The 26164-nt window shown below is 38.5% G+C and overlaps 1 protein-coding gene and 1 pseudogene across 8 annotated transcripts in view; both read left to right on the forward strand.

Moving 5' to 3' along the window:
- Positions 1 to 550: 550 nt before the first annotated feature.
- The window catches only part of LOC107863667 (flap endonuclease Xni), a 93185-nt gene continuing 67571 nt past the window's right edge, over positions 551 to 26164 (forward strand). For 2 of the 8 annotated variants that reach the window (XM_047408134.1, XM_016709703.2), the window contains exons 1-5: positions 552 to 902; positions 982 to 1162; positions 3958 to 4037; positions 4389 to 4427; positions 13787 to 13805. In XM_047408134.1, the coding sequence (XP_047264090.1) occupies positions 747 to 902; positions 982 to 1162; positions 3958 to 4037; positions 4389 to 4427; positions 13787 to 13805 (475 nt within the window). In that variant the 5' untranslated portion in view covers positions 552 to 746. Of the gene's footprint in view, positions 903 to 981; positions 1163 to 1879; positions 1977 to 3957; positions 4038 to 4388; positions 4428 to 13786; positions 13806 to 26164 lie in introns of those variants that run through there. The other 6 variants (XM_047408136.1, XM_016709702.2, XM_016709700.2 and 3 more) reach the window with 6 other exon arrangements.
- Positions 3631 to 3725, forward strand: LOC124897505 (annotated as a pseudogene).

Consider the following 26164-nt stretch of genomic DNA (forward strand, 5'->3'; position numbering starts at 1 on the left):
ATAAAATATTTAAGATACATAGACCATAAAATATTTAAAGATAAAATTATTTTATACTCTATTTAAGATACACATGCATTAGAATTATTTCAGATACACATTCTGACATACATAGTCTCATATACATAACCGTGGACACAAAATCTCGATAAACACAATCTTAAATATACAGTCCTAAATAAATATGACTGCTCTTTATATCTGAAATACCCGCGAGTTCAGTTCTTGAGATATTTTGTACTCCATCCGTCCGTTTTATGTATCATCATTTACTTTTTGATCCATTTCAAAAAGAATATCACATTTTCTTATTTGGTAACTATTTAATAGCATCATTCCAATTTTATATTTAGTGGATCCCACTTATTAAAAAAAGATAACTATAAAAGAATACATTAAAAATACTTTAAGAGTGACAATTTTGTAAACTTTACAAAGTTCTCCTTCATTTCTTAAACTTCGTGTCAAAGGTAATAATTAATTTAAAAAGAGTCGGGGGTGTGGGGTTTGTACAAGTTTCTCTTACCCAAGTAATTAATCCCTTAGCAAATTGGTAAAACTCAAGAGTATAGGGTGCAAAGTGCATTTTGTCCGAAAACGTTTTTCCTGAAGCACGTCTGCAATCCAAATGAAATTCTATATTCATTCGATCCAGGTTGTATGGGAATGATATTCCTGAAGGCAGACATTTATATGTGAATGATAAAGGTTTCAGAGTATTTTGTTGTCCATATATCTGGAATCACATGGCATGTCATCAAATATCACATTGTCAAATTCAGTCTCTGTGGAGGACTCTATTTCAGTTAGGGAGTAAGCTAAAATCGCATGGAAACAGTTTGAGCAGTTCCCATTTCCAAAAGTTACATCCCATTTGTCCTTTATCCACATCTCTTAATAGGGTAAATAGACAAAAGCTTCATCTTCATTCTAACAACTCCGTTTTAATTTTTAATTGCTAATGCTTTATTTTTGGTTTAGGGTTACTGCAGGGTATCACAACCCAATAATAATAATAATAATATTGATACAGACCAATTGTTACGCAGAGACGTGCCTCCCCATACTGATATTAGGTCACCCAATATTCATCCTTCCAGTGGCAGACTCATGCTTATTGATGGGACGTCAATCATATACCGAGCTTATTACAGACTACTTGGTATGTTCACGTCTATTTTTAGCTTCATAGTTAATGTGTTTACATGAACTTCTGACTTTTTCTACTCTCTATATTATCCTTTGTTGGATATTCTTGTGGATGTTTATGGACTATGGTGTATTACATCTACTAAGCATCAATTACATATGAGAATATAGAAAACTAGTAAGTGAGGGATGGGAAGGGGTGCATTGAAGCGAAGAAAAAAATCCACACAAGTTAGTGGACAAATCAATAAATTGAAAGAGAAGAAGATTCTGGAAGAAAAGATCGGCGAAGTTGCTTAATGATTTTTATAATCACTTGGACGATCACCATTTTTATGTAGGCCTTGTATGTGGGAACTTTCTCCATTACGTTGATAAAACTCTTACCTTGTACAACAACAACATACCCAGTGTATTCCCACAAAGTGGGGTCTGGGGAGGGTAAAATGTACGGAGTCCATACCACTACCTTAGACGAAATAGAGAGTCTGTTTCCGATAGACCACCGACTCAGTAAGTTCAGTAAGTTGAAGTATTAGTATCAATAAGTTCCTTTAGGAGCAAATAATACACTGATCGTTTAGTTAATGATGACAGATGTTTGAACTCTTCACAGAACAGAAGTACTATGAAATCAAGTTATTGTAGCAGAAAATCCTGCAATATATTCTAATACACAAGAAACAAGACATTTTGAATGTGCTGAGTCTTCAATTAAAGGGCTTTGCAGGCTAGAAGCATGCGCTCTGAAGTTCAATTGGTAGCAAGAAGTAGTAGGAATCTATCTTCAGCTGACAACTACACACTTGAAAACTGCTTAATCAATGGTAGATCAATATTTACCTCCTTGAGCTCCCAATATTTTTGCGATGCCAAATACTCTCCATAGGAACCTCTAGAACCCTCACATTAGTTATTATTTTGTGAAAATAGTCTTTGTTATGTTTGTTTGCTGTAACTTGTTTTCTTCTCGCTGCAATTTGCATGAAAATTCTTTTTCTTTTCGTTAGGTTTATATTTGGAGAGGAGGGAAACATAGAGAAAGAAAGGAACAGAAGGTAGAAGAAGACATGAAGAAAGAAGTGAATTGACATTTCCTTTCCTATCTTTGGTTTAAGAGGAAATGAAGAGATAAATGGAAAAAATATTAAAGTAGCATGGATAGTTACCAATATATAATATGCCATTCAACCATCTAGTTTACCAAACATGACCAAAGTATACATATACATTCGGTTGTATGTGGTGTGTATACGTTGTGTATACATATGTATATTATATGTATATGTATATGTATGTATATTATATGTCTATTAGTATAAAATATACAGTACCTATACATTATGTACATATTTTGTGAACTAGATGGCCCAAAGGTATGGGGTTGTAATTTTCTCACAGCGATGACCTATTTCCTTTAGTCACTAAGTAGGTGGGTCAATCAAAAAGGAATATGACACTTTCTGTATCAAACTGCAAAAGGAAAACAATTTTGTTTATATAAAACCTTCTCTTTTCCCTACTACTTTCCTATTTGCTCTTCTGGTTGGATGCGTTGATTAAAGGAACAATAAATACCTTCAGTTATATATGGAGCATTGGATGGGACCAAAGGCCCAAACCATGAAAAGCAAAAGGGTTGTTAAGAGGCCTTTTCCTTTTTTTTTTTTTTGGGTGGATAAGCCACAAGATTTCTTAATATGGTACTGCCTTTTTGAGTTATCAACTTTAGTTTTTATGAACCTATGTCCAGAATTAGCGGAGAAATTTGCTTTTCTTGCTAGGACTTTAGTATTAAATCTTGTGGTGATGGTGTATTGCTTGATGCTTAATATCAATTATTTCACGTGTTGATATTAAAAGCGGTACTAGACATTGAAATCCAACACTGGTGTAAAGCAATTTTCCAAGGCCAGAGTCTCTAAAAATAGGTTTATGGAAAGTTATATCTCAAATGCAAGTAGTTAATGTGAATCATGTTATCATCATTGATAGACCTATGAAATGTTAATTCATCTTTTCACTGTTCAGCTTATTCTAGCCTTCATTTCTCATAGTATTTGTTTTTTCTATTGGTATGTGACTTCAATTATGTGATCCAAATTCTATTTGTTGATAGGCTTTCTGCAAAAAGGTTTAAAATGATTGTCAACATAATTTTCATAAGATGACGTGTTAGTATGTTGTAGAATGTACTTACGGTCCAACTCTATCTAATATATTAATTTTCATTTTAAGCCATATTCGATTTGCTAGATGGCATAAGTCAATTTTTTTTCCACTTGACTGCCAGACCAACTTTGGATGTCGGGCACTTTCTTCTACTTGGCTTATGTTAGTAGATCTTTTTCACAATAATTTACCCTTTGCTAATATATCAATGAGGATGCGTATTTTGCTTCTGATACATAGTTAAATTCCTTGGATTGGAAAACTGAAAAAAGAAATTAGAGATCACTTGAGTAAAGTTAGTGCATGTTTGTCCTTTCAGGGACATCTAATAAAATTGGAACGATACAGAGAAGATTAGCATGGCCCTTGTGCGATGCACAAATCGAGAAATGGTACAAATTTTTAACGAAAAAACGTGTGTGTCAGAGTTTTGTGTTATTTGACTTGGTAGCTTGAGAGTCAAGCTGCACCTTTATCATGAGCCTGTTTGGATATGGACATGTATTCTTCCTCTTCAAAGTATGGTGAAATCTACATTTAGTGATGGCTGTTTCTATATGTTTGAACAGCTAAACTGCATCATGGTCATCTTTCACATCTACATTTAGTGATGGCTGTTTCTATATGTTTGAACAGCTAAACTGCATCATGGTCATCTTTCACACGCTGATGGCAATGGAGATTGGGTACTGACTATATTTACAGCATTGTCACTTGTAAGTTTTTGCTTCTTTATCTTCCTGATGTTTCCTATGATTTTTTAACTGGGGAAAAATTAGGCAGTTTATATCTACATTGCAGGACTACCCTGTGTATACCCTAGATATTCTTATAAATGAAGAGGTTTTCTGTCTTGAGGAACTCCTCCATACTTGTTTAATACCAATGTGAACATTCAAAACAATTTAATTAATTTTTAAATTACTCATTTTAGCTTAAGTGACTTGCTAATGTTAGCCCTTCCCTAGTTGCTTGAACTTGTTTAGATCTACTGTATGGATCTATTTTTGTTGTCTTCTTTTGTTTATGGTTCTTATATTGATCTAACCTATATGCTTTTCTTGCAGATTATTGACGTTCTGGAGTTTATTCCCTCTCATGTAACGGTAAAGCATTTCTTCCTTTTAATATCAAAAATACTCTTCACAATTAGTCAATAGGATTACTTCTTTAATTTTAAATTCATGTGACAAATTGCATTTGTTAAGAGTCCCACGAGTTAGGCCCAAAATCTATTTGTTTACATGGTATTATTGCCAGGTCCATCCCAATTCTTTGTTTACTGTTGTTGGCCCCCCATATTATATTGTCAACGCTCTAGTTAACAAGCCCTGATGTGCGAGGGAGTATAGGAGTCCCACATTAGAAAAAGGATGGATAATTGGTCTCCTTATATGGACTTGGACAATCCTCCCCTCATGAGCTAGCTTTTGGGGTTGAGTTAGGTCCAAAATTCATTTCTTTACATATTAAGAGTCCCACATTGGAAAAAGGGATGGACAGTTGGTCTCCTTATATGGACTTGAACAATATGCCCTTCATGAACTAACTTTTTGGATTAAGTTAGATCCAAAATCCATTTCTTTACATGATATTTGAGCCAGACCCATCCCTATTCTTTGTTCACCAATGTTGAGCCCCCATATTAATAATCCACGCTTTTGTTAACAAGGCCTAGGCGTGTGGGGGTGTGTTAAGAGTCCCACATTGAACAAGGGATGGACAACTTATCTCCTTATATAGACTTGGACAATCCTCCCTTCATGAGTTGAGTTGAGTTGGTCCCCTTTTGGGTTGCGTTAGCCCCAAGATTCATTCTTTACAATAGTTGCTCAGGAAATTTGAGTCAGATCTACTGATCTACAAACAAATAATGAAAATATTGGGTTATTTAATTACTGGAAGAATGGTTAGGTTGTGAGGGTACTGCTCTAGTAGTCTATACTGTACAGTTGGTGCTGTTGTTGCCACCTTAATGCCTTCTTAAGACTACTCAAATTTGATTTTATTATAGCAACTTGCAGTAAATAGCTTTGTGCATTTTGGGTTTTAGATTAAAAGAATAAACCAGAACGTTAATTCTTTAGTGAAGATGTCTAGACTAGATCTTGAAGGAATAGTTTTTATCTTAAAATACTCATCACCAACAAGTCTCAAAGTATGAGAAACAATTAGTTAGTATAGGAGAAACAATATTTTGGTCTCACTATCCTCGATGGAAGACACAGAAAAATGAGTAGCTTATTTACTTATAAGAATCGAGTTTGTTTCAAGAAAACTATAACTACGCGGAAGCGTAAATACGGAAATTAAAGACAAGAAGATAAAGATGTACGGAAATGAAGAATAAAATTTAAGAACTTAAGAGATATTGCTAAGGACCCTAATTGATTGTAGTAGACAATTTTATATGAGTAAAGACTAATCATGTTATTGCCGTAACTACAACATTTCCCGTGTGATCTCATAAGTGGTCTTGGGAGGGTGGGTTGTATACTGACCTTCCCCCTTCCCCCTACCTTATTAGAGGTAATGATGAGGCTATTTTCGACGGACTCTCAGAGACTAATCATGTTATTTACAAATTAAATTCAAGAACTTAGATGAAAAGTGATTTAGAACCTTAATTGAATAACTAGAGACGATAATAGTATAAGACTAATTACCTTCGTTAATTAAATGAACAAAATTCAAATAAATCAAGTTAAAAAATTAATCTTCTTAGAATCATTCTTATAAGGTTATAAGATAATTTCAAGTAGCCAACACTCAAGAGTGTAAACAAAAGAATTCTCAATTGATCCCTCTATTATCACCATTTTGATCAAAAATTGCTGACAAACACTCCCTGAAAATCATTTTACACATTAAAGCATTTTTAAAAGAGCTTCATCAATTGATCTACAACAAGGTATAAAGCTTGAAAATAAGGGAGTGAACAGAGTCGAAATGCTTCCAGGCACATTTCCTAATGACCTTTAACTGAGGTCACTTTCTGGCCCAGTTTCCCTCTTCTCCGGTGGACTTCCTCTACCGGAGCAACCACCAGAAATCCATTTTTTCCCTATGGACAACAAAATTTTCTTCTGCCTTGGGGGAAAATGCTATGACATCATAGAATCGAAATCCAAATCTGGAACTTGGTATGACTGGATCGAAAGTGCAAGATACCACATGAGTAGCTAATACCTAGTTCGGGAGCCATGTCTTGGTTCTACAAAAGCCTCATGGAAGCAATGGGAAACAGGGAGAAGACTTTCAAGTCTTGGAAATGCAAAGATAACACAACCAACATTTTTTTAACGCAAAAGTTCAATCAATATGGAAGATTCTTCTTAGTGATTACCGTTAAAGGAAATGACAGAGCAGTAATTATCTTGCTAGAAAATGCATTTAATGAGGGTTAGAATATTTTAGTTTCAAAAATAGATAACTTCATTAATAGGAATCGTACAACTTTGAATACAACAGTGAATACTAATGAGCAGCCTAGACCCTTAGACCATATCAGAGGAGAGAAGAGCTACAAGGAGATACTATACAAGGGCAAATGGACTCGGAGAAACACTAAGGATAAGGGACTACTGGATAGATGCTTGGTTGGGAGTTTCATCGGAGATGAAGATGCCCCAACTCGTAACGACGTTAGGAGATGGGCTCAGCAAGCTTGGAATGGAGCACAGGGAGTCCAAATCTACGACATGGATGAATCTCGATTCCTCTTCGAGTTCAGTTCGAGAGCAGCAACAAAACATGTCTTAATGGGAACTGGACGAGACAAAGCAGACACCTAAAGCTCCAATGGTGGTCACCAACTGCTGGAACCCTATCCAGTAGCAGAAAAACTGACTGGGTATGGATTTGTGTTGTGGGTTTTTCTCTACATCTTTGGTCCAATTCCATCTTCAGTCAGATCGGAGAGAGATGTGGTGGATGGTTAGAAACGGAGAAAGAGACGGAGCTAAAGAACCACCTACGATGGGCTAGGATCTGCATCAAGGGCCCACACGAAAAGATTCCGGCGACCATCGATATTGGAGACGGAGATCTGATCTTCTCACTCCCAATTTGGCCGGAGCTACCACTGACTCACCGAAAAATGGAGAGAGGAAAAGGAGCTCTGTGGAAGAGAGTGAATGTTGTACTTTTTGAGGCGAAGTACAACCTGCTCTGTCAGCAAGGTATGATGGCAATAGACCTTCCATGGAAATGGAAACTAGTCCTGAATGTATTAATTTCAACAATGACCTTTATGCTGGAAAAGGTAAGGGGACAGCTCAGACACCCACATGTGACTGTCAGAAATGGGGGTCCACCTCTTTTTGAAAAACATCCTCTTGGGCCTCTGGATAAGGAGGGGGTTTTCGGCTTCAATGATGGGCCAACTATTGGTCCAAAAAAGCTTTTCCCACAGGAGCCCTTTGTCCCTCTTAATTTCTAGAACAAAGTGCCTGAAGCTTTGCAGAAGGGAGAGATCGACTCTAAGGAGCAGTCCAACACAATAAAGACGATCGAAGCATAATTCCAGATGAAGTGGTGGGAAATCGTCTCGATAGTTCAATGCCTCTAACTGCGAGCGATGAGAGAGGCAAAATAAGGGAGATTTTAGATACATAATTGTTGAATTGCGATGAGCCCATTCCAATTCAATCCTGAATGCTGCCAGGAGGTTGAAGCTAGATCAACGGAATGGGTCCAAAACAACATCATCAAGCTTAGCAACGAATTTGGAGTTTTGTTTAATGGCTGCCACAAAGAAGCAGAAGCACTGTTTATGAAATTGGACCAAAGAAGGGAGGCAGAAAAGACACTAGCCACCACAACTGGGCCAAATAGCACCAACCAACAAGTCCTAAAAGCGGTCAGGAATCTAATTTGCGAAATTAGATTCAAAGATGGGGAGCCAAGGAGTGAATCAAGAAGCAGGGGGAGGACTACAACCACAATGCAATCATGAAGATAAAAATCTTAACATGAAATGTCAGGGGTTTGAACAACGAGGACAAAAGGAGACAAATAAGATCCGTAGTTCATCAATGGGGAGCAAACATCTACGTGTCTGTTGAAACTAAATCAGGGGTCAGTGGAAAATTATTTTCAACAACTTTGGGGTAGCTGATGGGTTGGAGGGTTTTGGATGGACTCCATTAGAAGAAGTGGTGGAATCATTGTCTTATGGGATAAGAGAGAGTGGAAAGGTGAACTCATTGATAGTGGCAATCAGATGCTCACTTGTAAACTATTCGGGATCAGCCAAGCCAAGACTTGAACTGGTACCTTACTGCTGTATATGCAGTGTGTGACACGAAAGAAAGAAAAGAGTTAGTTATGGTGGGAGCCTTCAGCTATCAGAGGAATATGTGAAGTGCCCTGAGTGATCTGTGGGGACTTTAATATCTCCAGATTTCCCTCTGAAAGGATGAACTGCAACAGAATAAGTAGAGCCATGACTGATTTTAATCTCTGCATAAATGATTTGGAACTTTTGGATCCTCTCTTTCTGGAGGAAATTACACATGGAGGAGAGGTCAAAATCATAGTTGTGCTTCAAGAATAGATAGATTCCTATTCTCACCTCAATGGGATGAAAGTTTTGCCAAAATCAACCAAAGTGTCCTTCCACATCTTGGCTCTGATCATAGCTCCATTTTATTATCTTGCGGTGACTGGAAACACAGGAAATCCTATTTTAAATTTGAAAATTGGTGGCTTAAGGAGGAGGGATTCATAGACAGGGTGAAAAACTGGTGGAGCAGTTTTAATGCTACCGGCAGACCTGATTTTCAACTGGCCCTAATCTTAGTCAGTTGAAAGTCAAACTTAAAGAATTGAGCAAAGCCAACAGGAATAATTGGAAGGAAAGGAAGGATCAGATCCTTTCCCAATTGAGAAATCTAGAATCCATCCAGGATCTTAGGCTTTTGACAAATGATGAACAACTGCAAAAAAATCATCTAGCTATGGAGTTTGAAGAGGTGTCTAGAAATGAGGAGATTGCTTGGAGACAGAGATCCAGGGTACAATGGATCAAAAATGGCGATAAAAACACCAAGTACTTCCATAAGATGGCCAATTCCCATACGAGATCAACTCTATTGACATGCTCAAGACGGAAGGGATCGAAGTCACTGATCCTGAAAGCATAAAAAACTCCATTGTGAGCTTTTATCAGAAATTATACAAGGAATCCGAGAACTGGAGACCTGATTTCATCCTTCAAAGGAATACCAGGATATCTATAGAAGAGCAAGTATGGTTAGAAAGGCAATTTGAAGAAGATGAAGTACTAGAGGGGCTTAAACAGTGTGTATCAGACAAAGCTTCAGGCCCTGACGGATTTCCATTATCATTCTTCATTACTTTCTGGGAAATATTAAAATCAGACATACTACTTACTTTATAGAACTTTCACTTACGACAGGTCTTTGAAAAGAGCTTCAATGCAACATTTGTAGTTCTAATCGTAAAGAAGGTAGATGCCATTGAATTGAGAGATTTTAGACCAATAAACTGGAATGTACAAGATCATTGCCAAAGTACTAGCTGAAAGGTTGAAGAAGGTGATAGACAAGCTGATCAACCCACACCAAATGGCCTTTATTAAAGGAAGACAAATCATGGATGCAACTTTGATAGCAAGTGAGTGTGCTGACACTAGACTGAGAGGCACAAAACCAGGGGTGATGTGGAAACTAGACATTGAGAAGGCATTTGATCATATCAATTGGAAATTCTTGAAATTCTTACTCAACATTCTGGAGAAAATGGGCTTCGGAAGAAGATGGCTAAATTGGATTAGTTTTTGCATTAAAACCACTCGGTTCTCAATTTTGGTGAATCTCGAACCAGTTGGTTTTTTTCTAGCAGAAAAAGGGCTAAGACAAGGAGATTCCCTATCCCCTTTTCTATTCATCATAGTCATGGAAGGGCTGAATAGCATAATAAAGATTGCAACACAAAAAAAATGGCTAAAAGGTTCTAAAGTAGGCAGCAGGACAGAGAGGTGCTGGAGATATGTCATTTACTCTATGCCGATGACAGATTAGTTTTTTGTGATGCTACCAGTGAGCAAATCAATTTCTTGAGACTAATGTTAGTTATATTTGAAGCAGTCTTAGGCCTAAAGATAAACTGGATGAAAAGCAACATCTTCCCTATAAATGAGGTTACACAAATTCAGACTCTTGCTAATATTTTGAGCGGTGGCGTAGGAGAACTCCCTTCGATTTATCTGGGACTTCCACTGGGAGCAAAACACAAGGCACTAGAGATTTGGGACATCATAGAGAAAACAGAAAAGAAGCTTGCTATGTGGAAGGCACAATACCTATCTGTAGGGGGCCGGCTTATCCTAATCAACTCCGTGCTAGATTCTTTACCAACTTATGTAATGTTGCTTTTTCCTATGCCTGCTAAAGTTCTCAAAGCTCTAGACAGGTTGAGAATAAACTTCTTATGGCATGGCAACAAGGAGCACAAAGGAAGGTTTCAACCTGGTGAAATGGAACATTGTTCAGCAGTGCAAAAATCACAGAGGTATGTGGGTTAGGAATCTGAAACTTCAAAATAATAGCCTACTCAAGAAATGGCTATGGAGATATGTGGAGGACAGACCCGCCTTATGGAAGAATGTAATACAACAGAAATATGGTCAAAATGATCAGTGGTGTACTGATGAAGCCACTAACACATATGGAGTTGGGTTATGGAGAACCATAAGATCTTTTTGGACCGGCGTAGGGAAAGACATTACCTTCCAAATGGGTACAACAACAACAAACCCAGTACACCTTCCAAGTGGGTATTGGCGGCAAAGTCTTTTTTTGGAAGGATAGCTGGGATGGACAGGGCATATTACAAACGGCTTTTCCCAGCCTATTCAACATCAACACCAACCAAAACACCACAATAGAGGACATATGGACAACTCAGGGATGAAACTTAATTTTCAGAAGACTTTTGAATGACTGGGAGGTAGAACAAGTGGCTGCTCTACTTGGTAGAATAGGTACTGTGAAAAATATGAGAGAAAATATTATTGAATTGTTGTATCTAAATTATTACATTGGATATGCCTTATTTATTCATTCATTACCAAGGCAAACAGGAACGGGCTAAGAGTCGATGCCTTATTGAAACCCATCATGATTAGGAAGTGTTTCGAGTCACCTCCCATTGTCCTCACCTGGTCTTTGCTCCATCATATATGTCCTTAATCGCCTTAGTGTAAGATACATATACACTTAGCCTCTAAGCATCTCTATAGAACCACCTTTGAGATTTTGTCATAAGCTTTCTCTAGGTAAATGAACATCCTCTAATCCCTTTTTCGCTCCTTATACTTCCCTCACTAGGTGGATGAATTCTATAGTAGATAATCCGACATGAATTCTAACTGGTTCTCAATAATAGATACACCCCTTCTCGCCCTTATCTTCACGACCCACTTCTATACTTTCATAGTATGACTTAGCAGCTTGATACCCCTACAATTGTTGCTATTCTGAACATCTCCCTTGTTCTTGTACAACGGAACCATTGTACTCTGTATTCTTTGGGCATCTTTGTTGTCTTAAACGCAATATTAAGCAACCTAGTCAACCACTCCAAAGTTGACTTGCCTCTGCTCTTCCAAAACTCTATGGAATCTTGTCAAGCGTGATCACTTTTCCTCGTAGAATAAAACCCTGTCTCTTTAACCTTTATACACCTACAATATCCAAAATTCAATCGTCCATCGGAGTGTTCCAAACACTCCTAGCATAATGCCTTCATCTCATTTTTTGTTTAAGAGTTCATGGAAGTATTTCTGCCATTTTCGTCTAATGAGTGCCTTAACCAAAGCTTTGCTTTCCTAGTCTCTGGTACACTTTACTTGGTCCAGGTTTCAGACCTTCTTCTCTATCGCCTAGATTGTACAACTTCCTATTCCTGCTTTTGTCCCCTAATTCTTCATACAAGCATTCGAAAGGTGTCATATTTGCTGTCGTAACCGGCAACATTGCTCTTTTCTTACCTTTCCCTATTCGTCCGCTTATCCTTCTTATCCTTGTTCTTCACCAGCTTCACATAAGCTGCCTTTTTTTCTTCCACTTTCTTTGGAACTTTACCATTCCACCACCAGTCCTTTCAATTTCCCGAAAGTTACTCCTCGAAGCCCCCATCATCTCTCTTGCAGCTTCCCTCTTGCAACTAGCTGTCCTATCCCACATACTGCTCGCATCTCCACTACTATCCCAACGCCACTTGCTTTTCCCCCATCTCCTGAGCTCTAGCAGAAGTCAATTTGCCCTATTTAATCCTTGGTTGGTCAAATTCGATTCTCTTCTTCCTCTTGATCTACAAATCCATCAACAAGAGCTTATGTTTGGGTTGAAGGATTCTCACTCGGAATAATCTTGCAGTCCTTGCACAAACCTCTATCACCCTTCCTAAGGATTAAGTAGTCTAGATACGTGAGGTAACCAAGTGGTCATTCGTCTTCAGCAGTGTTATCAAAGGCACGCTTAAGCCCTAAAGTGAGGCTTAAAACATGTTGAGCGCATCATAGTGTCGTCATCAATGTTTAAGGCATACTTTTCTTTGCCAATGAGCTTCTTCTGAATAAGCGACACCAAACAATTGATATTTTACTTTATCATAATTTTTTTTTTTCAATTTCTTTGTTCATGTATTTGTCATTGATGCTTATAATTATTAATCGCAGATTTGTGTGTGTATATATATATATATATTTGTATTTGTTTTTCCCCTTTTGCGTTTTTTTTCATTAAACCCCATGCTTTATTCACATTTTGCTTTGACAGCCCCAACAGACCTTAGAGCTTTTTTGTGGTATTTGCTTTTGATGTCATTGGTTTTTGGCGAACTCGAATCTGCTATCACTAACTCAAAAGCTTTTGCAAAGTCCAAAAGCTAGGCCTTTCTTTGTTTCTATCCCTGAAACCAAAACTTCTATACACATTGTCATAACCACTAGCAGACGTCCCGATGTAACTATTGAAATCTCCCATGAATAGCTTCTCGATTGGCGGTATACCTCTTACAACCTCATCTAAATCCTCCCAAAAGCGCTTCTTTACTTCTGCATCCAAACTCGCTTGTCATGTATCCACTAATAGTGCTCAAAGTAAGCCTTCAACGACTAGCTTAATTGCCATTATCCTAGTCCCAAAAGAATAAAATAATGAATTTCAAATATTGGTATCGTTGTAGAATGAACCCAAAATATAAATGGATGGAATATTCATTTTTCTCTTAAGTCTCCTTACAGAATATCTATTTGAAATTGAACTTATTCTGGCTTATGGACGATTGATAGTTTTTGTTACTGGATAGGAGTCTTTTCATAATATCTTCTTCATTTTACTTCTTTTGTACATTTTCTTCGTTTAGTTTCTTTCCTTTTTGCACTTGTTGTGACTAATTTTGTCTCATGCTCTAACTTACGTTGCATTCATTGCAGGTAGTTTTTGATCATGACGGTAAGAGTTGTTATTTTGGCATTTATTTCTCCTTAACCACTCTTAGTTTGTCTCTGTCATTATGTCGTTACTTTCTGTGGCACGCTCGTTGTTTTTATTCAAATGTCCAACACTTGCAACCTTTTGATAGAATTTCTCGTATTGCATTACCATCGTTTCATGCCTGTGACTTTTTTATTGGATGGGGCATATGTAACTTTGATATATGTGTTTCCTTGCTTTATTTCATTTTTATTATGACAACTTTTTCATGTTATTTCACTTGTTAAAGCATTTGGTATGTTTAGAATCAATGTAAATTTTATTTCTTCGGGTTGGTGGTAGTGAATTCGAGTTCTCCAAAGAAGGAGGAGCACCTTATTACCTTTAGTAGTTCGGTGGCCAAGACCTGGATAGACTTTTGCTCCTTAAGATGTGTGATAAAGCACTATGTAAAGTTTGTAAGGTCATTCCTAGTGAGAACCTATCGACCCAGCATAAGCTTCTGGCGATGGACTTGGAAATCAAGGACAAAAAGAATAGGGGTGTGGGGGATTGACCCAAAATTAAGTAGGGTAGCTTGACTTTGGCCAGTGCTTCAAAGATAAGGGGAGAAATTGATGACCATGGGGGCTTTGAAGAGTAGAGGGGACGTGTATAGTATGCGGGAAATGATTGCTTGTCGCATCAGGGAGACAACTAGAGAGGTGTTGGGTGTCTTGAGAGCCCGATTTGGCAAGCACCGAGGGGATTGGTGTTGGAACGAAGAAGTGAAAAGGAAGGTGGAGACTAAGAAGATGGCCTACGCAAAGTTGGTTAATAGTAAGGATGAAGAGAAGCAGATGAATAAGGAGGAGTGTAAGTTAGCCTGGAAAGAGGCTAAGTTAGCAGTTATGACAGCTAAAACAACTTTTGAGAGCTTATATGCGACATTAGTGGAGAAAGGCGGGGATAAGAAGCTATATAGGCTTGCTAAGGCTAGGGAATGGAAGGCTTGTGACCATGACCAACCGAAGTGCATTAAGGGGGAGGATGACAAAGTATTGGTGGAGGACACTCTCATTAAGAGTTGGTGACATTTGTACGTTCATAAACTCATGAACGATGAGGGAACAAAGGCTTTGAGTTGGGGGACTTGTAGCACTCGGAGAGGTGTCGCGACTACGTTTATTTGTAGACGTATGAAGGTTGAGGAGGTTAAGGCTGCTATTCGTAGGATGCTTAGAGGTAAGGCGACTGGGCTAGACGAGATCCCGGTGGATTTTAAAATAGAACTGGTGGGGCAGGTATGGAATGGCTGACCAAGTTGTTTTTTTAAACATTATTTTTATAACGGCAAAAATACCCAAAGCTTGAAGATGTACGATTATTCCATTATACAAAAATAAGGATGGCATTTAGAGTTGCAATAGGGTATTAGGTTGTTGATTCACACTGAAGGTTTGGGAAAGGTTGATAGAGTTGAGGCTAATCAAAAGGATCATGACTATTTTCGAGAATCATTTTGGATTAATGCCAGGTCGCTCGACTATCGAGGCTATTTATATCATGAGGAGACTAATGGAGCAACATAGGGAGATAAAGGACTTTTACACACAGTGTTCATCGATCTTGAGAAGGTGTACGACAAAGTCCTAGGGAGGTTCTATGGAGGTGCTTGGAGGCTGGAGGTGTTTTCGTGGCATACACTAGGTCGATTTAGGATATGTACGATGAGGCGAAGACTCGTGTAAGGACGGTTGGGGGAGATTTAGAGCATTTTCTTGTTTTGACAGGGATGCATCAGGGATCGACACTCAGTTCGTTTTTATTTGCCTTGGTGATGGATGTATTGACACGACATATTCAAGGGGGTGCCTTGGTGTATGTTATTTGCGAATGATGTAGTTCTAATTGACAAGACCTGGGGAGGAGTTAATGAAAAGTTGGAGGTTTGGAGACAAACCCTAAAGTCTAAAGAGTTTTAGTTAAGCATGACCAAAACAGAATACTCGGAGTCCAAGTTCAGTGATTTGATGCATAAGGCTGACGTGGTAGTGAAGCTGGATTCCCAAGCCATTTGAAATAGAAAGTTTCAAGTATCTTGGGTCTATGATTAAAAGGAATGGAGAGATTGACGAGGATGTCACATACCGTATTAGTGTAGGGTGGTTGAAATAGAGGCTCGTTTCGAGAGTTTTGTGTGATAAGAAGGTGCTTCCTAAACTTAAAGGCAGGTTATATAGAGTGGCAGTTCGACTGGTTATGTGGTATTGAATAAAGTGTTGGCCAGTCAAGACCTCTTATATCCAAAAGTTAAGGTAGTAGAGATGAGGATGTTGCGATGGATGTGTGGACTTACTAAGAGAGATAGGGTTAGAAATGAGTATTTGAGAGAAGGCGGGAGTGGCTTCGGTGGAAGACAAGATGCGTAAAGTGCGGTTGAGATGGTTCAGGCATGTGATGAGGAGGTGCACGGGTGCCTGGTACGGAAGTGTGTGAGGTTGACTATGGATGACTTCTTCGGGATAGAGGTAGGTCGAAGAAATATTGAAGGGAGGTGATTAGACATGACATGGAGCAGTTACAACTTACCGAGGATATGACCCTAGATATTAAGGTGTAGAGGATGCAAATTAGGATAGAGGGTTAGTGAGTAGGAGTGCGTCTTGCTGGTAGGAAGGAGTGTTTTGTATGTAGTTGTGCCTATAGTCGTAGTGTTATGCGTGTGTCTTGTAGTTTTTTTGTTCATGGTGTTTTGATGATGTTTGTGATTTTTGGATATATTATTTATAGCATTACTCTGTGGGTGTCTTGTTTCTTTTATTATATATTGGTGTGTTATCCTATTTTGTTTGTTGTTTCTATCTTTTTATATTGTTTTTGTCCTGAGCGGGGGATTTATTGGAAACATCCTCTCCACTTTGTCTGAGGTAGTGGTATGGACTGCGTACACATTATCCTTCCCAGACCCCACTTTGTGGGAATACACTGGGTATGCTTTTGTTGTTGTTGTGAATTTTAATTTATCAAAAGTTGTATGTTAAATAAAATCTGCGACTAATTATGTGTTTCAACATGAATTTGTTGATATCTAGAAAAAGTAATACTCTCTTCGTCCCAATTTATGTGAGTTAGTTTGACTTGCCACAAAGTTTAATAAAAAAGTAAAGACCTGAAATTTGTGGTCTAAATAAGTCTAAAGATATTTGTATGGCTATAAATTATTTTATTAAGGGTAAATGAGCACTCTAAAGTTAAATTATTACTAAATATAGAAGTGCATCATTCTTTTTGAGACCGATTAAAAAGAAAAGTGAGTCTTATTAATTGGGATGGAGGGAGTCTTTGAATTTGAATTGAAAAAGGATTTTTGTGGTTGAACATTCATTTCACTTGAAAAAATGTTGGAAGTTTTGCGAGGGAAAAATTCTTTTTACTTTAAAAAGTGGTAGAACTAGTTTTTCAAATTCGAAAAACTAAATTTCAAGTAGAAGTGAAAAAATGACTGCAATGTATGACCAAATAGCTTTTAGAGGAAAAAATTTGAAAAAAGCAAAAGACTGATATACGTCAAACTAGCTCTAATTCAGATCAAATTTCTAGTCCTGTCATTTGTTAGAAATATTGGAGAAAAATATTATTGAATGGTATATCTATGTTATTACGCGAAGACCCTATTTATAGACACTATGTTACAATTCTTTTCCCAGTAAGATTTTATTTACTATTTCTATTCCTGTTCTAACGCTCCCCCTCAAGTTGGTGCATACAAGTCATATGTACCTACCTTGTTACAGATGTAATTAATACGAGGACCAATGAGGAACTTGGTGATGATATCTACAAGTTGATCACTTGTCTTCACAAATTTTGTAATAATATCTTTTGAGAGTATCTTCTCTCTGACAAAGTGACAATCAATCTTAATGTGCTTAGTCCTCTTATAAAACACTAGATTTGATGCGATATGAAGGGCTGCTTGATCATCACACACAAGTTTCATATGACTGATTTCTCCAAATTTTAATTCTCTGAGCAATTGTTTGATCCAAACTAGCTCACAAGTTGCTACGCCCATTGCTCAATATTCTGCTTCTGCACCAGATCGAGCGACCACACTCTGTTTCTTACTCTTCAGGGACACATAATTGCCTCATACTAAAACACAATATTCGGATGTAGAACGTCTATCAAATGCTAAAATCAGCGTCGGCATATCTAACTATATGCTCATGACCTTGATCCTCGAAGAGTAGTCCTTTACCTGGATTTGACTTTATATATCGTTGAATACGAACAACTGCATCCCAATGACTATCACAGGAGGAAGTGATAAATTGACTTACAACAGTCATAGGAAAAGAGATGAAAAGAGTTGTCAGGTCTAGTCACTGTGAGGCAATTCAACTTTCCAACAAACCGCCTATGCCTTTCACGATCATTAAGTGTCTCCTCTCTGTCTTGGCCGGAGTTTAAGAGTTTAGCATTCAGATCCATAAGAGTGTCAATAGGTTTACATCTCATCATTCCTGTATCCTCAAGAATGTGTGAGGCATACTTGCATTGATAAATAACAATACCTTATCTGGACCAAGCAACCTCAATACCTAGAAAATACTTCAGTTTGTCGAGCTCTTACTTTGGAGCTGCTAAAAGATATGCTGCTTCAAATTAGTGGTACCATCTTGATCATTGTCGGTGATAGCCATACCGTCAACGTAAACCACCAAAGAAATACACAGATTTGGTGTGAATGCCGATAAAACATAGAGTGATCAACTCCACTATGAGTCATGCCAAACTCCTGAATTACTGTGTTGAACATTCCAAACTGGGCTTGAGGAGACCGTTTCAGAAGATAGAGTGACCTGCACAATCGACATACAAGGCTACTAGACTCCCCTGAGTAATAAAGCATGTGGTTGTCCATTTAGACTTCTTCCTTAAGATCACCATGCGTAAGAGTATTCTTAATGTCCAACTGATGAAGAGGCCAATGACGAGCTACAGCTATAGATAGAAAAATACAGACAAATACTATTTTAGTCACGAGAGAGAAAGTGTCACTATAATCTAGCCCAAATATCTGAGTATACCTTGTGACAACAAAGTGATCCTCAAGCCAACCAGGCCGACTGTCTAGACCAATTTTGACCGCATAAACCCAACGACAACCAACAGTGGATTTTCCTGCTGGAAGAAAAACAAGCTCCAAACTACCACTTGTATGTAAAACATACATCTCATCAATCATGGCTTGTCTTCATCCTGGATGAGAAAGTGCTTTACCTGTAGTTTTAGAGATGGAAATAGAGGACAAAGATGATACAAAGGCATAACGGACGGGGTGATGATAGACGATGATAACTCAATAAAGTATAATGTGGATTAACATTACGAGTGGATCGTATACCTTTTTGAAGTGCAATCGGTTGGCCAGGAGAAGGCAAGTGCGCAGTAGGAGCTAGGTCCGACGCATGACATGAATCATTTGGGACTAATGCTGGACACGGACGACGATGATAAGTCAGGAGTGGTGGCACTGTAGTTGGAGTTGTAGAAGTAATCGTAGATTCCTCAAAAGTTGGTACAGGTAAGACCTGATGTATGGGTAAGACTTTAAAGATATCAGGATGATCGGAAGATGTATAGTAAGGTTGAGATTCTAAGAATGTGACATCGGCGGACCTAAGGTATCGATGAAGATCACGTGAATAGTAATGATACCCTTTTTGAAGTCGAGAGTATTCAAGAAAGATACAATTGAGAGCAATAAATAGTTCAAAAAGGGCTAATTTATCTTTGTTTTGGGGCTAAGTTATGAACAAAGCATGTGCTCCCAAAGATACGAGGCGCTAGAGTAGAGATATGCCTAAGGAAATATGGAATGGGAAACCTGATTCTGAATAGAAGATGAGGGAATTCTGTTAATTAAATAGCGGAGGTCCAGCAAGTGTAAAAACCAAAAGCAACTCTATTGGTGCTCTTGTTGTTTTTCCACATTTGTAGTAATGGGCATCGACATTTCAAATTCCTCCATTACTGCTTGTACCTGTCCCAAGTAAGTAGACATATCAGATTTTTGTTTCCTTAAGTTGGTCATTCAAATTATCACAACATAAAAATGAGATATGTTAGTGTATAAAACATGAGCCTTTTCCCAAACTGAATAACATGTTTGGTATGGGCGAAACAAGTGCATCAACTTGGAATCAATAGATCGTCATAAGAGACTACATGATTGAGTGTCAACCTTCTCCCATTATGCTTTGGCTTTCGCACACTAGACTTTGCCTTTTCATCTACCACACTAGCATTGTTCGTTAAGTGATCTTGGACACCTTGACCTTTGCATACCATTTATCAAGGAGTTCGTTACATAAGACTTAGGTCCCCATGGTCACCCTGGTGTGTTTAAAAGGCTACCTCAACTAGAGAAAATCCCGAAATGAGTCCTAACTGGTTTTTAAACACTTGGTTAAATACATTCTATCTTTGATAATTGCTGTTGAGGGTGGTCGAGATGAGGATGAGGAGAGTGGCATCTATCTTTGCAAATCATTTTAGATTCATATGAGGCGATCGATAACAGAAGCTATCCATCTTATTTGGAGATTGTTAAGAGTATAGGGATAAAAAGAGAGACTTGTAAATGGTGTTCATTGACCTAGAAAAGACATATGATAGAGCTCATGTGGATTAAGATGGATAGAAACAAAGTTCCTAGAGTGCAAGTTAGTGAAGTAATGCATGAGGCGATGCTTTAGCTTAGAATGTTGTTCCTTTAGCTTTAATGTGGGTTGTTTGGAGATAGAAATAAGAGGATATTTGAAGGGGTAGAAATGACTTATGGGCAGTTGAGGAGAGTAGCCTTTGGCCTCTTATTTATTTTTGGTGCATCCATGTAGTGTCGGGTTGTATGGAGGATTGGGTGTCTTTCATAGAGAACCATGTCGAGTTGTAGGCTCTTTACTTTAGGTATGCTTCTTGAAAACGATCGACTTTTGGCCTGTGACTAATGAAATTGCTTACCTCTATAAAAAAATAACCTTAGGTGGGAAGATGTGGTCGAAAGGAGGTTGAGGAGGATGGTGTCTATTTCGGAGAATCGTTTGGATTTATGCCCGGTCGCTCGACGATTGAGGCAATTCACCTGGTGCGGAGACTGGTGGAGCAGTATAGGGAAAGCAAGAGGGACTTACATATGGTGTTCATCGACTTGGATAAGGCGTACGAGAAAGTCCTTAGGGAGGTTTTTGGAGATGCTTGGAGGTGAGTGGGGTCCCGGTGGCGTACATCAGATCGATTAAAGACATTTATGATGGAGCAAAGACTCAGGTGAGGACGGCGGAAGGAGATTCAGAGCATTCCCTTGTCTTGACAGGGTTGCATTAGGGATCGACTCTTAGCCCATTTTTGTTTGCGTTGGTGATGGATGTGTTGACGCTGCATATTCAAGGAGAGGTGCCTTGGTGTATGCTTTTTGTAGATGATGTAGTTTTGATTGAGGAGACGCGGGGGTGTGTGAATGATAAATTGGAGGTTTGGAGATAAACCCTCGAGCTTAAAGGGTTCAGGTCTAGTAGGGCCAAGAAAAAATATATGGAATGGAAGTTTAATCACTTGGGGCAGGATCACGAAGTGGTAGTAAGGTTGGATTCCCACGTTTTTTGTAAAAATGACAGTTTTAAGTATCTTGGGTCTATGATCCAGGGGAATGAAGAGATTGGCGAAGATGTCTCCCACTATATTGGGGCAGGATGGATGAAGTGGAGGCTCGCTTTTGGAGTGTTGCGCGATAAGAAGGTGCCGTCCAAGCTTAAAGGCAAATTCTACAGAGTGGCAGTTTGTCCGGCCATGTTATATGGAGCGGAGTGTTGGCCTGTCAAGTACTCCCACATTTAAAAATTGAAGGTGACGGAAATGCGGATGTTGAGTTGGATGTGCGGCTTACTATGAGTGATAGGGTTAGGAATTTGACTATCCAGGAAAAGGTGGGAGGAAAAGGTGGGAGTGGCTTCGGTGGAGTACAAGATGCTGGAAGTTAGGTTGAGATAGTTCGGACTTGTGCTGAGGAGGGGCATGGATGCACCAATTCATAGGTGTGAGAGGCTAGTTTTGGATGGTTTCAGGCGAGGTAGGGGTAGGCCGAAGAAATACTGGAGAGTGGTGATTAGACGTGACATGGAACAGTTACAGCTTATCGAGGACATGACCCTAGATAAGAAGGTATGGAGGACATAAATCAAGTTAGAAGGCTAGTGCATGTGGGGAAGTCGTAGCCAGTAGTTTGGAGAGCAAATGATGCAAAACAGCCCACAAACATAAGAACAACACCACGGCAGTAACAACAACACGAGACAACGAGATGAACAATAACATCAAAGAAACAACAACCAACGATTTTCACTAGAATTAGGAACAAACACTTAAACGATTACAAGAAATAAAAGGATAGGTAGTGAGACATACACTATTACTAGAGATAGGAACTAAAGGATGTATCAAATCCTAGAACCCCTACGACCAATAATAGCAAGATGACACTCTTACGTAGACACAAGAGGGAATCTACCACTCAAGCACCAACGTTTCTAAGCCAAATTGCGACACTAGTGATTCCACACTAAGTGCTACCCTAGTTACGATTTTCACTCTCTCTCAAGGGAAGAAAAATGGTTCTTTCAATCATCCATATTCATCAACTAAGTGAAATAAACCTAATATGTGCTTATTTATAGGCTATTACATAAAGGGAAGAAAAGACCAAGATGCCCCTTAATGAGAGGGGGCGACCGTGGTGTGTTAAAACACCATGTGCAATCTCTAAAATGCCCTTCAAGAAGGGGTGGCCATTGAGTGTTTGGACTTGATGAATGAGACGCCTCTTCAATGCACTCTAAAGTCGTGGTTCTTCAAGCTTCAAGACGTGAAATCCCTTAGGGCTCTCGGGTAGGTATCAAGGAAAGCTCCCAAGCAATCTTCCAAACATGGAATTGCTTTATAGTACGCTCGAAATGAGTCCTCCATGCTTGTCCTTGTACCCTCAATGTGACCTAAGCTTGAATCCTCATGTCTTGGCCTCAAATGATGTCATCAAAAGCTACGAGGACCATTTGGCTCATATTATCCTGCTCTTCTTGAAAAGGATTCGACTTCGAATCCAAACCTTGTAACTCACATGAGTTACGTTCTTCACCTTGGTGCGTGTGATGACAGCCCACTTGCTATTTGGAAAGAAGTGATTGGAGTTCCTTTGACCTCCCATGCGACCCAACCTTTCATTTATTTATGACAAGTCCACACTTATGGTTGAGAGCTTCAAGGTAGGCCAAGATAGCGTGGGCAGCATTCTTATCCTTGGGACCTAAGAAAGAAAATCAACAAAACAAACAAACAAACCGTTAGCTCAAAATGTATCCTCACCGCACTCTCCTCTCTTTGGATACCTCACACTTGGTCTCACAAGTGTTGTAAGTTGGCTTGTACTCCGTGAGACGTTGAGGGGTGAGTTCTACTCTTGTCCGGAGTGGATTTCCGTTTGAAAGACTCAAATGAAATCTGGTTCGGACTTGAGCCAAGGATTTACAACGAATCAAAAAGATAAAAGCACACAAGAAACGTTAGCACGAACAAAACCGACTCAAAACTTACAACCTAGTAGATGATTACTAGTTTGTCAATTAGTCTTAGAATCAATAAATGAAACTAAAGGAACAAGAAAAAGAAACTAAGAAATCTGAAATTTGAGCCTTAGGTCGGTTCTTGAAGAATGATGACGTGGCAGCCTTGGATTGGTGTTGGGAGTTGTTGAAGTTTGATTTTTTTTTTTTGTTTTTCAATTTGTATTGATCAATTTTCAACTAAGGATGAGTGAAATTCAGCTTTGGGACTTAAACAACAAGATTTGGAGCTTCTTTTTCAAATTCAAAAAGGTTTGACTGCCATGCACCTTTTTGGACCAACACCTTTTTGAAAGCCTTTGTCTTCTTTCCTCTTTTGGATGTCTTGGGATTTGTTGGAAGACAAGCTATTGATTGCATCCTTTTGGTAAGGCTCCTTTTTGAAGACCCCTTTATTCCCTTCTTTTTATTTCTTGGACTTAGGTATTGCAAGATAAGCAAAGACCACACTTTTTTCCACTTGGTTTTAGATCAAACAACCAGCTTTGAAGACTTCTTCAACAAGACATGAAGATGGTGAAGAACACCACCTTTGAAATTAAAGTTCTAGGTGCATGTTGGAACTCCCACACATCAACAACACATGTTCAAGCTCTAATCCTCAACAACAAACATCAACAACACATTTTCAAGCCCCCAATCCTCAAAAAACAGCAACCTTCAAACTTCAAGAACAACTCGAAAATGGCTCAAAATCTGGATCTAGACTCACTTAGTGTTAGGGAACAAGAACCTAACATTAGAAACAAACAAAACACACAAAATCTCCTAAATCTAAGATACAAATTTCGGCCAAAACACCAAAAAGGGGACAGATTTTTTTTTTTTTTTTTGAGATTTTCAGTTTTTCAACACCTTTTTTTTTAATTTTTCAACTAACAAGCCCAAGATTGATTTTGTTGGAACAAAATCAATCCTTTCTCTGATACTAAATGATACAAAACAACCCACAAACACAAGAACAACACCACGACAGCAACAACGACAACAAGACGAAACAACGAGATGAACAATAACACCCAAGAAACAACAGCCAACGATTTCACTAGAATAAGGAACAAACACTTAAATGATTACAAGAAATAAAAGGATAGGTAGTGAGACATACACTATTACAAGAGATAAGAACTAAAGGATGTATCAAATCCTAGAACCCCTACGACCAAACCACACTCTTACATAAACACAAGAGGGAATCTACCACTCAAGCACCGTTTCTAAGCCAAATTGCAACACTAGTGATTCCACACTAAGTGCTGCTCTAGTTACGGTTTTCACTCTCTCTCAAGAGAAGAAAAATGGTTCTTTCAATCATCCATATTCATCAACTAAGTGAAATAAACCTAATAAGTGCTTATTTATAGGCTATTACATAAAGGGAAGAAAAGACTAAGATGCCCTTAATGAGAGAGGGCGGCCGTGGTGTGTTAAAACACCATGTGCAATCTCTAAAATGCCCTTCAAGAAGGGGCGGCCATTGAGTGTTTGGACTTGATGAATGAGACGCCTCTTCAATGCACTCCGAAGCCGTGGTTCTTCAAGCTTCAAGACGTGAAATCCCTTAGAACTCTCGAGTAGGTATCAAGGAAAGCTCCCAAGCAACCTTCCAAACATGGAATTGCTTTATTGTACACTTGAAAGGAGTCCTCCATGCATGTCCTTGTACCCTCAATGTGATCAAATCTTGAATCCTCATGTCTTGGCCTCAAATGATGTCATCAAAAGGTACGAGCACCATTTGGATCATATCAGCTTTTGTGAGTGTGTTCTTTCTGATATTTACTTGTTTCATGCGTTTTTACGACTTTGATTATTATTCTTTGTCTTGAGCCGGGGGTCTACCGGAAACAACCTATCTACTTCTCCGGAGGTAGTGGTATGGACTGTGATATTTCACCCTCCCCAGACTCCATTATGTGGGAATACACTGGGTTTTTTATTGCTGTTGAGGAAGATGTGGAGGTCGAGGATTTGGGTAAAAGGTTAGTAAATAGCCCGACTGTTGTCGCACTTTGTATGGGAGAGGGAGGAGGCTTCTTTTAGTAATATTATCTAGTTATCACGTACTTCCTTATTCTTCAATGTGTAGTACTATCTATTCCTGCACTTGTCTCGTGTCTTGCTCTATTTTATTGTTGTGTTTTTCTTTCAATCTTGCATTGAATACATTTCTTTTGAGCCAGGGGTCTATCAGAAACAACCTCTCTATCCCACTAGGTGTAAGGTTTGCATATTCCTACCCTCCTCACATCCCTCTTGTTGGCACTAGATGTTGCTGTTGTAAGCTCTTTTCTTTTGGCTTTTAAATCAACTAGCTCCAGTACTTGCTTTTCTCTTTGAAAGAGATAAATGATTGCACTTAAATATGCTTTAAAATGATTGGTAATGATTATAAGGTGCAGTAACTTTCAGAATTTACATACAAAGTAGAACCTTAGAAATTTGTCTGTCAAGTAGCTGTACCTTAGAAAGTGCAGTCATTTAAGTGCAAATAGCGTGTAGTATCTTTTTGCTTATTTCTTAATAGTAACAACGGAATTTCTGTCTTGAACAGTTAATCTTTTATTGGTATGCAATTGGTGAAGATAGGGTCAATTTCTTTTTTTAGAGATCGTTTCTTGGACATCAATTTTTCTAGCAATACATGTGAGCAGAACCAAGACAGAGTATGTGGAATGTAAGTTTAATGACGTAAGGCGAGAGAATGAGGTAGTG

The sequence above is a fragment of the Capsicum annuum genome, chromosome 3, assembly GCF_002878395.1.
Source record: "Capsicum annuum cultivar UCD-10X-F1 chromosome 3, UCD10Xv1.1, whole genome shotgun sequence".
NCBI lineage: Eukaryota > Viridiplantae > Streptophyta > Magnoliopsida > Solanales > Solanaceae > Capsicum > Capsicum annuum.